The sequence below is a fragment of the Lithobates pipiens genome, unplaced genomic scaffold, assembly GCF_037356315.1.
Source record: "Lithobates pipiens isolate NorthernLeopardFrog02 unplaced genomic scaffold, aLitPip1_a1.2 Scaffold_1, whole genome shotgun sequence".
NCBI lineage: Eukaryota > Metazoa > Chordata > Amphibia > Anura > Ranidae > Lithobates > Lithobates pipiens.
This window is the reverse complement of record NW_027507685.1, coordinates 194,398,823-194,416,598: the sequence shown is the minus strand read 5'-3', so window position 1 is coordinate 194,416,598 and position 17,776 is coordinate 194,398,823. Positions and strand designations below refer to the sequence as shown.

General features: G+C 41.3%; 1 protein-coding gene across 1 annotated transcript in view; it reads left to right on the top strand.

Moving 5' to 3' along the window:
- Positions 1-865: 865 nt before the first annotated feature.
- Positions 866-17,776, top strand: part of ITIH6 (inter-alpha-trypsin inhibitor heavy chain family member 6) — a 104,330-nt gene continuing 87,419 nt past the window's right edge. Inside the window, exon 1 of the mRNA XM_077479416.1 lies at positions 866-1,180. Coding sequence (XP_077335542.1) covers positions 1,076-1,180 — 105 coding nt within the window. The 5' untranslated portion in view covers positions 866-1,075. The remainder of the gene's footprint in view (positions 1,181-17,776) is intronic.

Here is a 17,776-nt window from a genome sequence, read left to right as displayed (position 1 = left end):
CTCCTCCTATGTAGTTCGGTGCTATTCCCTCACTTTTCTCATTAGCCCATGAGGCAAAATCTTGGATGGAGCTCCAGACCAAGGGCTCATTGATAGCTATTTTGTATTTCTTTGATTTGAGAATAATCGCTCCAACAGTTGTCTTCTTCTCACTAAGCTTTTTGTTAATGGTCTTATAGCCCATTGCAGCCTTGTGCAGGTCTATAATTTTGTCCTTGACGTCTTTTGACAGCTCTTTGGTCTTGCCCATGATGGTGTGGTTTGAATGGAAGAAAGATTCCATAAACAGATATCTTTTATACACATGACGAGTTGTCTTCATGTCGAAGTATTGCTGGTTGGTAGGAGATCAAATACTTATTTTACTCACTGAACTGCAATTCAGTTTATAAAATTTGTATGTGTTTTATCTGGATTTTTGGTTAATATTCTATCTTTATGATTTAAAATAGACCTATGATAAAAATTAAAGATCCTTAATTTCTTTGTAAGTGGGCAAACTTACAAAATCTGCAGGGGATCAAATAATTATTTTTCCCACTGTATATATTATACTTACTATTTTAAATTAAATAAACTCTAAAAATAAGATAAAGATTATATATAGAATATGGTGGTTTACGTTGGTACGTTCTACAGCCCCCATCTCCTGTATGGTAGCAGGAGCAGTTGTCAAAGTTGACCCAACAGTAAATAAGTAAACCTAACTTCCAACCATCCACCTTCTTGGCCTCTTTGATGTCCTGCTCCGGGTTTGCTTTCATTTAAAGAGCTATTGACACACTTCAGAAAACTGGGCTGAACTTCAAAATATTTTGGTTTCATTTAGAGCAAAGGGGGAGGTTTGGAAGGAGCTGGCCTGGCTCCAATTAAGCGTCCTGAGCCTAACTCATCTGGACAATCATGGCTTGTAAAGGAATGAATGCATCTTTTATGGACCTTAACACCCAAAAGAAAAAATTCTCTAGGTTTAAAAGTGCAAAAGAAAGTCCGTTCGTCCAAAGTGAATTTGAAAAGCTGAGTCTTCCTCGTGACGCTTCACAGATCGCTCAGTAACAGTTTTCGACTGTCAGGTATGGAGAACTTATTAAGAAAGTTCATGATACTACTGATGGGGATCCTATCCATTACTGACTTGTCTCTCCAAGTTCAGAACAGACTGGAAAGCCCCTATCTGAAGGTAAGCAAGCACGTCCTATTAGTTGTGTTTAACACTTATGTACAGACTGTCTCCTTTTCATATGATTTTAGTTCTTGAAGAGGCTAAAAAAAAGTTACATTTTGTTTTGAAGATGAGAAATGAAATACTTTTGCAGAAATAACATTTTTGTAGAATATTTCTAGACTATATAAACGCCATAAAATATATCTAATCTCCATAATATATATCTAAATTTATAAACATGTATATTGTGTGTGTGTGTGTATATATATATATATATATATATATATATATATATATATATATATATATATATATATACATACACACACACACATATATTATCATATACTGTATACTGTTCTATATATACACTTTATATATTGAATATATACTGTGTATATATACATACTTACACATATATACTGTGTGTGTGTGTTTTTATATATATATATATATATATATATATGTATATATACAATTATGTTTTCAGCCTATATGGAGCAAAGGGAAAATATGTTTTCAAAAATATGTAACCAAAACTTTCAATTTTATTACATTACATGAGGTTTAAAAAGAGTAGCCATTTAACATGTTAAAGAAAAAAAAAAAAAAAAAAATATATATATATATATATATATATACACAAATATATATAATAGAATATTTTTACACTGAGGTAACCCATAACAACCAATGACTGATCAAGGTATATTATAAATATAAGTATATATTATGTCTGTTCTACACCATTGAAAAGTTACATTTGATTGGTGTATTGAATTACTGTACTTTGCGTAATATCAGTAGTGCTTGGAATGCCTTATTTATTGTGCAATGAGGACTAGCATTATTTGTCTGTTGTGCAAGGATGCCTAACTAGAGGAAACATTAAAAAGGATAGATAGATAGATAGATAGATAGATAGATAGATAGATAGATAGATAGATAGATAGATAGATAGATAGATAATAGTGTAGAGGCTGTAGACAGGAAGCTTGGCTTGGGTAGATAAAAAGATAGATAGACAGGCACACAGTCAGAAATTAGACTGATAGACATATACAATGCCTTGAAAAAGTATTCACATTTTCTCATGTTACAACCAAAAATTTAAATGTATTTTTTTGAGATATTATGTGATAGACCCACACAAAGTGGCACATAAATGTAAAGTGGAAGAAAAATGATAAATGGTTTTTAAAAGGTATTACAAATAAATATCTGAAAAGTGTGGCATACATTTGTATTCAGCCCCTTTACTCTGATACCTCTAACTAAAATCTAGTGGAACCAATTGCCTTCAGAAGTCATCTAATTAGTAAATAGAGTCCGGCTGTGTGTCATTTTTTTCAGTATAAATACAGATGTTCTGCGAAGTCCTCAGAGGTTTGTTAGAGAACCTTAATGAACAAGCAGCATCGCGAAGGCCAAGGAACACACCAGATAGGTCGGGGATAAAGTTGTGGAGAAATTTGAAGCAGGGTTAGGTTATAAAAAAATATCCCAAGCTTCAAGCAGTCAAGAGGCCCATGGTAACTCTGGAGAAGCCGCAGAGATCCACAGCTCAGGTGGGAGAATCTGACCACAGGACAACTGTTAGTCCTGCATTCCACAAATCTGACCTTCATGGAAGAGTGGCAAGAAGAAAACCATTGTTGAAAGAAAGCCATAAGAAGTCTCGTCTGCAGTTTGCGAGAAGCCATATTGGGGACACAGCAAACATGTGAGGGAGGGTACAGCTCTATTGGGAAGAAAGATGGCCACAAAGTTGTAGGGGCTTTTAAACTAGGTAGGGGGGGGGGGGGTAGGGGTTAAAGGAAGTAATAGCCATCGGTGAGCAAAAGACAGAAGGTAATAGTGGAGTCAGTAGTGATAATACAGCTGTAACATCTAATCCCATGGTGAATACGCGCACAAATCAAAAACAAAGCTAGAGAACACATGAGGAGAGAATAATATGCACTTATACAAAACTGAGAGGCATATACACAAATGCCAAGAGCCTAGCTAATAAAATGGAGGAACTGGAGCTGCTATTATACGAGGAGGACTTAAAATTTGTGGGAACAACAGAAACTTGATTTGACAGCTCACACAATTGGCTGGCAAATATCAAGGGCTATTCCTTGTATTGGAAGGACAGGGAAGGTAGAATAGGGGGAGGGGTGTGCCTATATCTCAAGAATTATGTAAGGGTGGTTGAGAGGAGTGACATTGTGAATGGGACAAGGGGGAGGTGGAATTTGTGCAGGTAGAATTTCAAAGAGAACTGGAACTGGAGCTGCTATTATATGAGGAGGACTTAAAATTTGTGGGAACATTTATTCAAAGTAATACAGAATTTAAAAAATGTGTGTTCTGTCACCGTATTTTCCAACGCCAGGAGCGTCCGCATGTGTCTCCTTGCTGACAATGTGTGTTACTTCCTGGATCTGGTTAGCGGTAGAATGCAATCGTCACTTCCGGGAACGTCGTGTAGGCCACGCTCTGACGCATTTCGTCACTTCCGACTTCAACAGAGGGCGTCTGAAGTCGGAAGTGACGTTGGAAAATACGGTGACAGAACACACATTTTTAAAATGCTGTATTACTTTGAATAAATGTACGCAGATTATTATAGGGGGTCTTTGTAGCCTGTGTGACTAACGTTTAAATAAAACAGAATTACGCTATGTGCAAATTCTTGTTTATATTCTATGACGTGTTTGGAGCACTTTTGGCAGCTGGACCCTAGTGGATGGCAATGGAAAATTGGTAAACCTAGAGAGGGAATACCTCCTTAAAGGCACTTTTTTCAGCTTTGTCTGGTGAGTTTAACCCCCTAGGGGGACGTGCTACACGTGGTGAAAGCCTCTGAAAATCTGGTGAATGGCATACTAATAACACTTGGAATAAAACACCGATATCACCTTGCAACGCTGATTAAACCACTATTGTCACCTTTTCTGCACATTAAGGACTTTTATTAATTTTACACGGTTCTATCTCAGACTTTTCCTACAGCGCTGTTTTAGTACTGAAGCTTTTAGTAATTGGACTGATTGATTTTTGTACTACTTTTACATAATTGTTTTATTTTTTAATCTTAACCACTTCCCGACCAGTGCACGACGATGTACGTCGACAGAATGGCACGGGCAGGCATATTGGCGTACATGTACATCCAATATTTGTTGCCGCCGTGCCATCAGGAGCGCGCCGCCGGCGGCGCGCTCCCGCGCTGGTCGGGACCCCCGTGAGTCCGGTCGCGGGACCCGTGGACTCGATCGCCGCGGGCATCCCCGCGATCGTCTCACGGAGCGGCCGAATGGAGGAAATGCTGTATAAACAACATTTTCCCATTCTGCCTAGCAACTAGTGACGCTGATCTCTGCTCCATGTGATTGGAGCAGAGATCAGTGTACACTAAATGAAAGCCCAACCCCCCCACAGTTAGTAACACACCCCTAGGAACACTTAACCCCTACACTGCCACCCACAGGTTAACCCTTTCACTGCCAGTGTCATTTACACAGGAATCACTGCATTTATATAGCAGTGATTACTGTATAAATGACAATGGTCCCAAAAATGTGTCAAAAATGTCCGATGGGTCCCCGACAATGTCGCAGTCACAATAAAAATTGCAGATCGCCGCCATTACTAGTAAAAATAAAAATAATAAAAAATAATTAATAAAAATGCTATAAAACTATCCCTATTTTGTAAACGCTATAACTTTTGCGCAAACCAATCAATAATCGCTTATTGTGATTTTTTTTACCAAAAATATGTAGAAGAATACGTATCGGCCTAAATTGAGGGAAAAAAATGTTTTTTTATATATTTTTGGGGATATGTATTATAACAAAAAGTAAAAAATAATGCGTTTTTTTCAAAATTGTCGCTCTATTTTTGTTTATAGCTCAAAAAATAAAAACCGCAGGGGTGATCAAATACCACCAAAAGAAAGCTCTATTTGTGGGAAAAAAAGGACGTCAATTTTGTTTGGGAGCCACGTCGCACGACCGCGCAATTGTCAGTTAAAGTGACGCAGTGCCGAATCGCAAAAAGTGGTCTGGTCTTTGACCAGCAAATTGGTCCGGTCTGAAAGTGGTTAAACGGCTGCTATCTTGTTGACCTCTTTGGTACTTTTTAGTAACTGGACGGGTCACGTATATATGTTATACATTTTTTTGGGGGGGATTTTTGGTTTGCTGAATTTGGCACTGAGAGGTGCATTATAGGCCTTTTGAAATACACCTTGGTTCAGTCTATATTTTTAGATATATTAACCGTAAAAAGGCAAGATCAGAACACATTGCCCACATAAAATACAATGATGGGAGGATGTTTACAGATGACACAGAGAGGGCAACTATACTAAATGCTTTTTTTCTCTTCAGTTTTTATGCAGGAAAAGTATTGTTAGTGACACATCACGGGGTATACCCTTGTGGCTAACAGAGGCCAGAGTTAAGGAAAGACTGGATAAGCTTAACACAAATAAATCACCAGGACCAGATGGCTTACACCCAAGAGTCCTTACAGAACCCAGTCAGGTTATAGCCAGCCCGCTATTCCTAATCTTCATGGACAGCATACTGACAGGATTGGTACCAGGAGTTCAAATGTAGAAACCTCCTGAATGTATATCTCAACCAGGAACATGGCCATATATGTAGAACTATATAGAAGAGTTATAGATAGACAGACAGACAGAGATTGAGAGATAGACAGAAAGAAAGATAGATAATGAATGGAATAAAGTAAAAGAGATGGACTTGAAGCTTTACTTTCTCCAGATACATACTGTGTATCCTTTCTTGAAAGTAAAGTCGCAATCAGTGAAAAGACCGAGTCCAGTGCATTTCAAGGGCCCCTTCATCAAGGTTTGCTTGCGTTTAAATGTGGTCAGTGATGAAACCTCCTGCATGGATAGCTTAACCAGGAACATGGATAGATGTGTAGACCTTAGTGGCTATATAGCAGCATAGCTGGTAACTAGATGGATAGATAGGTAGATAATGTAATGCAAAAAATAAAATAGAAGCAATAGATTTGAAGCTTGGCTTTTCTTCAGATTCAGGTTGGTAGTAGATTTTTTTCAAAAGGGGGCTAGTCCCACAGAAAGGACGCACCCATCTTGAGAAGTTCATGTGAACAGAAGAAACCAAGTGCCAAATGATCATTTCAAAAGTTCATATATCCTCTATTCTTGACAGTGAGGTAACAACCAGATGAAGGACAGTAGCCAACATTTTTTGGGGACCAAAGAATCCCTGTTAATCAGGGCTCAGGTTTGGTTGCTACAGTTCAAATGTGGACTGTCATTAAACCTGGATAGATATCTCAATCAGGATCATGGATAGATGTGTAATGCCGCGTACACATGACCGGACTTTTCAGCATCAAAAGTCTGATGGAATGATTCCGGCAGACTATTCGATCGTGTGTGGGCTGCAGCAGACTTTTGATTCGCAAAAGTCTGACAGACTTTAGAAATGGAACATGTTTCAAATTTTTCCGCCAGAACTCCGCCGGACCCAGTTCCTACCGAGAAATCCGCTCGTGTGTATGCTAGTCCGAGGGACAAAAACTGACGTTAGGGCAGCTATTGGCTACTGGCTATGAATTTCCTTATTCTAGTCCAGTCATACGTCATCACGTTCGAATCCGTCGGACTTTGGTGTGATTGTGTGTGGCCAAGTCCGTTCATTCGGAAAGTCAGTCAGAACTCTGTCAGAACTCCGTCGAAAGTCTGTCGGACCTAAGTCTGGTCGTGTGTACGCGGCATTAAACCTAAAGGCTATATAGCAGCGTTGCTGGTAACTAATCAGGTAGATAGATAAATAATTTAATGAAATAAAATAGCCATGAGGGACTTGAGGTTTGGCTTTCTTTAGATACAGGTTGGTAGTAGTTCTTATCAAATGGGGGATAGTCCCACAGAAGTGGGACACACCCAGCTTCAGAATTTCATGTGAACAGAAGAAACAAAGTTGAAAATGATCAGTTCAACAGTCCATATATCATTTATTCTTGACTGTGAAGTAACTACCAGTTGACAGTAGCCAACAAATTTTGGGGCCAAAGAAGCCCTGTTCATCAGGATTCAGGTTTGGTTGCTAGAGTTCAAATATGGACTATAATTAAATATGGACTATAATTAAATCTAGATGGATATCTCAACCAGGAACATGGATAGATGTGTAGAACTTAATGGATATACTGTATAGTAGATAGATTACCTAATGGAGAAAAAAGCGGAAATGGACTTAAAGCTTGACTTTCTTCAGACACAGGTTGGTAGTAGTTCTTATAAAATGGGGGATAGTCCCACAGAAATGAGACACACTCAACTTCAGAAGCTCATGTGAACAGAAGAAACCAAGTGCCAAATGATAAGTTGAAAAGTCCATATATCCTTTATTGTTTACAGTGAAGTCCCAACTAGTGGGAAGATAGCCAATGTGTTTTGGGGTCCAAGAAATCCCCCTTCATCAAGGCTCAGGTTGGGTTGCAAGAGTTCAAATGTTTGTAGCTCATTGGCTATATAGCAGTGTTGCAGGTAACTAGATAGAAAGATAAATAGATTTTATATGGGTTCTACAAGCTGTTTCCCGCAATTTCTAACAGTCATATACCTTCTGTACTTTGCATACCAATAAGTAGACTTTTGTGAGTCAGATATTCAAGGAACCCCTGAAGACCAAGAAGGATATAGAATTCTCTTCCACGTATCAGCAGAACAAGGCTTCATGGTCTATAAATCCTCGCTGTAACGATTATACACTAGGACAAGCATTTTATTGTACTGTTCCTACATGGTAACATCCCAGGCCAGTGGATTATATAGTATGGATTGGTTTTGATGCATTGCTTTATATAGTTCTATTGTGAAAACCACAGTATACATAGAGAAAGTCATCTCATATTGAAGCAGGGTGTATGTAAGTTTGTACAGTTTAAATGAATCCAGACAGGGACACATAAACATTGTTCCCAGCAAAGTTATGATGGTGGTGGAGTATGTAATTATAGCCCATTTGACTTTTTATCTCTTGAGTATTGCAAATTATTTCCTGCTACATTCCCAAGCATGCAACTATTTCATACGAAGCATATTTACCAGTAAACTCTCCTTGGCTGGCCCCAAGTGCCATTGTCAGAGCTATTTTGTAGCCTGCTAAGGGTTTTATAGGGTTATGTACCATGGCAAGAATTGGTCAGTAAAGGGAAACAGGTGTCATTGGAGTTCCAGTTTAATAAAATGAAGACAAGAGATGATCCAGCCTCTTCCTTAAAACCTTTGGGGAATTGCAAGTTTCTGCATGCAAATACAAGTAATGTGAAGTCACTGTAGACAGTCATGCCATTCTTTAAAGCAGAATTCCAGCTAAAAAACCCTTATTCACACCATCTAACTCCCCTCCTCTTCCTAAGGGCCCTCAGAACCCTCCCTCCTCAGCCTCTTCCTCCTTTCAGTACTTTATTTGGACCCATGAATTTCCATGCAGGCTCACTTTGCTCGCTAACGTTATCTGCCCTCAGATGAAACATGAGATAGATGGGGCCCTTCACACATGTGTGCACAGGGTGTGCTGGGTGTGCCTGGCACACCCTAATCACTCCATGTGACACAGATTTTCCCTGTTGCCTGGGCCTCCCACCCTTTCGCACAGCACTTCTGGCTTCTCTACTCTCCTCTCCTGCTGGCTGCTGGAGGAATGTTTCAGGATAGAGAGCAGAGGAAGGGGTCGGTAAATATTTCATTTATCGCCCCCTTTTTTCCCTAAATGAATACAATGGGTAATCGGTACTGCTCCTCTGTCCATTTATAACTGAATCATAGTAAACTGTGTTTACTATGCTTCACTTTATCAATGAACAGGCAGCCGTTTAGCAAAAAGCACTTCCTATTCATTCACTGTCCAGTGCAGCTGAGGCTACAGAGAAAGGAACTGGGGAATCTCTGTCCTCAGTTTCTTTCCCTATCTCAAAAGTGAGACAATAGGGGTCTATTTAGACTCTTGATATTTCACCAAAACCTCCAATGGGGCTCCTAAAAAATAATAAAAATATTATTGTAAAAAAAAAATGTAAAAAAATAAAATTGTAAAAAATAATTAAAAAGAAATAATAATTAAGAAAAAACGCCGTCCACTGCCCTACTGACAACAAACTTTCCTCTGCTAACACCGTCCTCTGACTTACAGACACCAATCTCTGCTCTACTGACGCCGTCCACTGCCCTACTGACACCAATCTCTGCTTTACTGATGCTGTCCACTGCTCTACATATATACACTATATTATCAAAAGTATTGGGACACCTGCCTTTACACGCACATGAACTTTAATGGCATCCCAGTCTTGGTCCATCCAATATTGAGTTGGCCCACCCTTTGCAGCTATAACAGCTTCAACTCATCTAGGAAGGCTGTCCACAAGGTTTAGGAGTGTGTCTATGGGAATGTTTCATTATTCTTCCAGAAGCGCATTTGTGAGGTCAGGCACTGATGTGGATGAGAAGGCCTGGCTCGCAGTCTCTGCTCTAATTCTCCTCAAAGGTGTTCTATCAGGTTAAGGGGCAGGCCAGTCAAGTTCCTTCACCCCCTCGCTCATCCATGTCTTTATGGACCTTGCTTTGCGCACTGGTACGCAGTCATGCTGGAAGAGGAAGGGGCCACCCCCATACTGTTCCCACAAAGTTGGGAGCATGAAATTGTCCAAAATGTCTTGGTATGCTGATACCTCAATGCCCCATACACACGGTCGGAAATTCCGATGGAAAAAGTCAGATCGGATTATGTTGTCGGAAAATCCGATAGTGTGTGGGCTCTATTGGACTGACGGAAAAAGTTTGAGAGCTGGATCTAAAATCTAAAATTTTCCGACCACAAAATCCGATTAGACTTTTTCTGATCATGTGTAGAGAATTCCGACGCACAAAGTGCCACGCATGCTCAGAAAAAATTTGGAGATGAAAGTTATTGGCTACTGGCCTCTACATAGTCCCATCGTACATTTTGTACGTCACCTCGTTCCGAACGATCGGATTTTCCGACAACTTTGTGCGACCCCTGAACAACCTCCATAAAATGATTTGGACCAGTGCAAAAAGCAAGGCCCATAAAGAGGGATGTAATCACTTTTGTGAGATACTGTATTTACAAATACTAGCAGCATAATGTTTAAAAATATTTAGTGGTGATTGGGAGAGTTTAGTTTCCCTTTTAGGCAAGCATTGCAGGTACCTGATTTGTTACTTGGTAGTAGCCTTTTGCAATTTCCTGCACAGCAGAGCTTATGCCTTGTACACACGGCCGGACATTCCGACCACAAAATCCGTTGGATTTTTTCCGACAGATTTTGTCCAAAACTGGTGTTGCATGCAGACGGTCGGACAAAGTTGTTGGAAAATGCGATCGTTCGGAACATGGTGACGTTTGTTGCATACAACAGCACTACGTAGAGGCTAGTAGCCAACAGCTTTGGTCTCGTAATTTGATCTGAGCACGCGCGGCACTTTGTTCGTCGGAATTCTCTACAAACTATCGGAAAAAGTCTGTCAGTCGGATTTTTTGGGCAGAAAATTTTACATCCTGCTCTCAAATTTTTTCCGTTGGAATTTCTGACGGAAAAAGTCCGACAATATAATCCGATCGGACTATTTCCGTTGGAATTTCCGACAGTGTGTACAGGGCATAAGACTTGAAGAGAAAGAAGCAGCTCAAGGAGCAAATCAGTTTTTCTGTAGTGCTCATGTGCTAACAAGGAATGAGCAGGCGCCCCAAATACTTTTGGTAACATAGTGTATATACACACAAGTGTTTTTGAGCTCTGGAGTGCACATCCTATGTATTAGGAGTGCACGTCCTAATACAATACCGTAGGCTGCACACACTTATGGGGCTCTGTAAATTAGCTTCTAAACGCACCCGACTCTGTATTCCTATTACCTGTGAAGCCGCGTACACACGGGCGGACTGTATGGCCAACTTAGTCCGTCAGACAATCCGACGGACAGTCCGTCCTACTTTTGAATGAACGGACTTGACCACACACGATGAACAAACAGTCCGTCGAAAGCTTGCGCGATGACGTGTACAGCACGTACGACGGGACTAGAAATAGGACGTCCAATACACAGCAATGCAACCTTTCGCCGTGTAAATCCTTTCTGAGCATGCGCCATACTTAGTCCGTCGAACTAGCCTACTCACGAGCGGACTGTCCGCTGAAACCAAAGTTGGACGGACAATATTACGGAAATTCCGAAATACTTAGTCCGCCAGACTGCACGCTGAAAAAGTCAGCTGAAGCCCACACACGAGCGGACTGTCCGCTGAAATGTGTTTCGACGGACTAAGTTGGCCAGACAGTCCGCCCGTGTGTACGCGGCTTTACTTTCACCAGATACCTCAGCCTCTGCATGGGCAATCTTGTTATTTGTACAAAAATGTAAGTAAAATTATTGAAACTGAAAAAAAAAAAACTGCACTTGAATGATCCAATGATTATGGTGCTCTCATTTTTTCCATTACCCCAAAAACATTTCTGAAGGCTTTTTGGGGTACCCCTGCTGACAGAGAGCTGCCTCTAAGAAATTCAGAAATTGGTTTATCTCACCTTCCCCAATTAAGGGGTCCACCTCTCCTACAATATACATCTATTTTTTGCACTGGTAAAAGTGAACATTCTTACATCAAGCATAACCCAACATTGAAAAAGGGACATGTGCGTATCTATGGAGTGAATATTCCATAGAAGTCATGGATAATTCTCTGTTTACTAGCATGATGGAAAATCTTTCCACATCATTTGCACATTTTTGTCTGGATTTTGTCCCCTTCCTGTTATTTTTGAGGGTAGAACATTTTCAACATTATTTCTGAATAGATAATGTATTTTTATTACTTTTCATATTACCACTATTGGAATTATTTAATAAAGTCAAGGGAAATGTATAAAGTAATGTAACTCACACTAAGCAATTGTATCATCACTGACATAACTTCAGAATATTTCATTGATTTATTTATTACATGAATTTATATAGTGACTGCCAACAATTTACATAGTAACTGTAACCATTCTAGGAAACCAAAATCCAGAGAGACAGCTTGATATTCCTGAATACATCATCAAATGAGTTATTATAATACAAGCAGTGTAAGGGTGTGAATTTGACCTAGTGTCAGCTTTTTGCAACCCCCTATACAGCAGGGCTCAGGCTAAGAGAGGGAAAAGCAGCAAAAGAAACCAATCAGTTGTGTTGCAGTGCTTGTGTGCTAACATATATATATATATATATATATATATATATATATATATATATATATGGCCCTGGCACATTGATCTCCCTGCACAATGGCACAATGAAGGAAGTGCGTAAGCACTACTCTTATGGCAGATGGCAGAGCCAGTAAGAGGGAGATCTTTCCCAACTCCCGCTGCTAAACAGGGATAATGCTAATGTGCACTAAGTGATTAGGGTGTGCCCAGGCCCACCCAGCACACTCAGTGTGGATGCGGATGGTTGATAGGAGAAGAGAGCAGAGTGACGGAGATATAAGCTCATCAGGCTGCTGTTTTCTTCTTTGACTATACAGTCACAGCCTGAGGAGGGGCAAGACCTGTATGTGCTCCATGGCTGCAGCAAACCAAAATCAGGTTCCCTGCCCTGGCAGCCAAGGGTTGTGTTGTATAGCAAAGCTGTGTAAATCTCAGAACTGGATGAACTTAAACAAAAATCTTTTGTCAGCTGTTTTTTTCTTGTATTTGGCTTTTAAGTAAACTTGCGGCCATCAAATACACTGCTAAAAAAAAGAAATGAAAGGAACACTTTAAAAACACATCAGAAGATCTCAATGGGGAAAAATCTCATGCTGGATATCTATACTCATATGGACTGGGTAATGTGTTAGGAAGGAAAGGAGGCCATATAGTTTGATGGAAATGAAACCTATCAACCTACAGAGGGCTGAATTCAAAGACACCCTTAAAATCAAAGCGAAAAAATTCTGCCACAGACTAGTCCATTTTGCTGAAATTTCATTGCAGCAACTCAACATGGTTCTCAGTAATTTGTGTGGCTCCCGTGTGCTTGTATGCATGCCTGACAACGTCAGGGCATGCTTCTAATGAGGAGGGATGGTGTCCTGGAGTATTATCTCCCAGACCTGGACGAGGGCATCACTGAGCTCCTGAACAGACTGAAGTGCAACCTGCTGGTGGACCGAAACATAATGTCCCAAGGGTATTCTATTGGATTTAGGTCACACAAGCGTGGGGGCCATTCAATGGTATTAATTCCTTCATCCTCCAGGAACTGGCTGCATACTCTTGCCACATGAGTCTGGGCATTGTTGTGCACCAGGTGGAACCCAGGTCCCACTGACCCAACGTAGGGTCTAACAATGGGTCCAAGGATTCCTATACCTAATGGCAGTCAGGGTGCCATTGTCTAGCCTGTAGAGGTATGTGCACCCTCCATGGATAAGCCTCCCCAGACCATCACTGACCCACCACCAAATCGGTCATGCTGAATGATGTTACAGACAGCATAACTCAATGGCTTCTCCAGACCCTTTCACGTCTGTCACATCTGCTCAGGGTGAACTTGCTGTCATCTGTTTAAAGCACAGGGCGCCAGTGGCGGACCTGCCAATTCTGGTGTTGAATGGCAAATGACAATCTAGCCCCACAGTGCCAGGCAGTGAGCACAGGGCCCACTAGACGATGTCAGGCTCTCGGGCCACCCTCATGAAGTCTGTTTCTGATTGTTTGATCAAGGACATTCATACCAGTGGCCTGCTGGAGGCCATTTTGTAGGGCTCTGGCAGTGCTCATCCTGTTCCTCCTTGCACAAAGGAGCAGATACAGGTCTTGCTGATGAGTTAAGGACTTTCTATGGCCCTGTCCAACTCTTCTACACTAACTGCCTGTCTCTTGGAATCTCCACCAAGCTCCTGAGACTGTGCTGGGAGATCCAGCAAACCTTCTGGCAATGACACTTATTGATTTGCCATGCTGGAGGAGTTGCACTGCCTGTGCAACCTCTATAGGGTCTAGGTATTGCCTCATGCTACCAGTAGTGACACTGACCCTAGCCAGATGCAAAACTAGTGAAAAACAGTCAGAAAAGATGAGTAGGGAAAAATAATGTCAGTGGCCTCCACCTGTAAAACCATTCCTATTTTGGATGTCTCATTGTTGCTTATCTAGTGCACCTGTTGTTAATTTCATTAACACCAAAGCTGCTGAAACTGATTAACAACCCTCTCTACTACTTAACTGACCAAATCAATATACCAGGAGCTTAAAGAGGAAGTAAGCCTAAACAAAAAATTTAAAAAAATGCACCTACAAGGCAAAGGCATAATGAGCCTTAATCTAGGCTTACCTGTAGGTAAACGTGGTCTGTAACGGTTTACAACCACTTTAATTGACTTGATGATATACTTTGATTAAAAAGCGTTCCTTTAATTTTTTTGAGCAGTGTACTTTCTAAGACAACTCATATCCTCCTTAGTAAGCACCCTCCTAGGCACTTGTATGGCATGCCTATCTCCTGTAAATCACACAGGGCTCTGAAAACCTGGGGGCATACTATTATACAAATTACCATTTGCCACACCCCCTATTGCCTTGGTATTGGTCCATCAATATGATAGGCAACCTTACTAGTTAACTAGTTAATAGTAGGGTGAAGTAACCAGAAATGGGCATGCTATAGAGACTACAGGAGCTCTAAAACCTGAAGGGATGCTATTATACAAAGAGAAATCAGCTTAATGAATGCAAACCTTGGCAGCATGGCCCCTCTTGTTTTATATGTCATAGTTACATAGACATAGTTAGTTAGGTTGACTGTGTGATTGTGATAGACAATTTCATTAGTTAGTAGTAAGGTGAAGGAACCAGACCGGGGCATGCTATAGTTGGAGACCACAGGAGCTCTAAAACCTGGGGAAATTCTATTATAGAAAAAGGGACTAGCTTAATCATTGCTAAGCTTGGTATGCCCCCTTTGCTTTATATGCCTTGATATTGGTTCATCATTGTAATAGTCATCCTTATTAGTTAATAGTAAGGTGAAGGAACCAGTAAGGAGCATGTTATAGTTGAAGATCACAGAAGCTCTAAAACCTGGATGCAAGCCATTTTACATAGAAAGACCAGCTGATTGGTTGCAAATCTGGGCATGCACCCTCTTGCTTTTTATGCCCTGATATTGACCCATTATTGTGATAGGCAAACTCACTAGTCAATAGCAAGGTGAAGAAACTAGAAAGGGACATGCTTTGGTTGGAGACCACAGGAACTGTTAACTTTTTTGTATATCAGCATGCCCTGGCATTTGGTATTCCTGGGCTGCTCTTGGAATAGATGTCCCCCAACATGCCCCTACGAGCTTAGGGGTGAGGATGGTCAATGCCCTGGAGCCCAGTTCTAGGTCCACTGGTGGGATGACAAGATGGTGGGATGAAGCTGATGTATTAAGAAAATACCCAAAAGAGTGTTAGCAGAGGTGCCCCTGGGGGAGTGATGTTCTACTGAGGTCGAACAAGAGGAATGGAATATCTTGACCACACGTATCATTATGGATAATGATTTTATTGATCGCAGGAAGGAAGGAGGAAATGACTAGTTATCACAAAACGCGTCATCACAACATGTGCTGTTAAAATATTTCTTCCCTCACCACAAGAGAGCATCACCCTCCCATGGCCATCACTTCTACCACTCATTTGTGTTTTTTTCTGAATATATTGGTTACTTTGTGTATGTATGTAATTTGGCATAGGGGTACTATTACCGTATATACTCGAGTATAAGCCGAGATTTTCAGCCTCTTTTTTGAGGCTGAAAGTGCCCCCCTCGGCTTATACTCGAGTCATCGCTGTCTGCCCGCTCGATCAGCGTGTCGAGCAGACAGACAGCGGCCATTCTATAATTCAAAAGCCGCGCCTCCGGCTCCGCCTTCGCCTGTGATAGGCGGAACACTGAATTTCCCAGCAGCCTGTGTTCCGCCTATCACGGACATCGTATCATCCTCGTACTACGGACGAGGATGATACGATGTACGTGATAGGCGGAACACAGGCTGCTGGGAAATTCAGTGTTCCGCCTATCACAGGCGAAGGCGGCGGCGCAGCTTTTGAATTTTACAATGGCCGCCGAGGCGCCCGACGAAGAGGGCACGGGACGGAGGCAAGGCAAGGCACGGCACGGGACGGGACGGGACGGGACGGGACGGAGGCAAGGCACGGCGGCAAGGCACGGAGGCAAGGAGGCAAGGCACGGGACGGAGGCTCGGGACAAAGGCTCGGGACACAGGTAGGCTGGACACACACACACACACACACACACACACACACACACACACACACACACACACACACACACATGGATGGATACACACACACACACGGATGGATGGATGGATGGAGACACACACACACAGGGATGGATGGATGGATGGATGGAGACACACACACACAGGGATGGATGGATGGATGGATGGAGACACACACACACAGGGATGGATGGATGGATGGACGGAGACACACACAGGGATGGATGGACGGACACACAGGGATGGACGGACACACAGGGATGGACGGACACACAGGGATGGACGGACACACACACAGGGATGGACAGGCATGTCTCACCCTCGGCTTATACACGAGTCAATAAGTTTGCCAGTTTTTTTGGGGGTAAATTGGGGGCCTCGGCTTATATTCGGGTCGGCCTATACTCGAGTATATACGGTACTTCCTATGGACATGCAGTGTTCAACAAGGAGCAATGCATAGAAGAAAAGAAAAGTGCAGCATTAACACATAAAACTGTTTTTTTTAACAAAATTGGGGATTTGTGCTTTGATTTTGCCACTGTAATACTAAAGATCTGCATTTTCCACTGAAGACTGCCTGATCTGGCAAAAGTACTTTATAATTACGATTGACCTCAAATGATGAATGTGTGTGTAGCTTCATGTGTGATCATTACACAAAGCCATTGAGGACATTTTATGTTAGAAATTAAGATTTCTGCAGAATTATTTTATTTAATATAACGTAATGATACATAATAAATAATAGGTTACTTATGAAAGATTTTAATTTGTCTGACTCTTGAACTAAATAGAAGGCTCACCAGACTAAAGGATAAAGGAGTCCAAATTTAATTTATTCATTTATACAAAATGTGTTTAAGGGGTCATAAAAAAAACTCCCTCTTCATCAGGACTTCACTAAAAATAACAGATATGGAATGGACTCAAACTGTGTGAATCTGTGTAGGGAAGCTAATTTATCTTACTCTTTTACTGTCAGAAACCATGAACCAGACCGAGACAGAAGTACAATTAAATCACACTTGTTTATTAATAAAAAATAAAAAGGTAGATAGTAAGCATAGTCAAAGCATAGCCAGAGTCCAGTAACCGAATCGAGTGGTCAGCCAGGCCAGAGTTCAGTAACCAAATCAGGTAATCAGCCAGGCCAGAAGTCAGGGATCCAAGTGGAGGAACAGCAAGCAGGATAAGGAGCCAGAAGGGATGTCAGCAAGCCAGTCTTTAAACAGGAACGCAGGAGATGGTTTCTTGTGATGTGA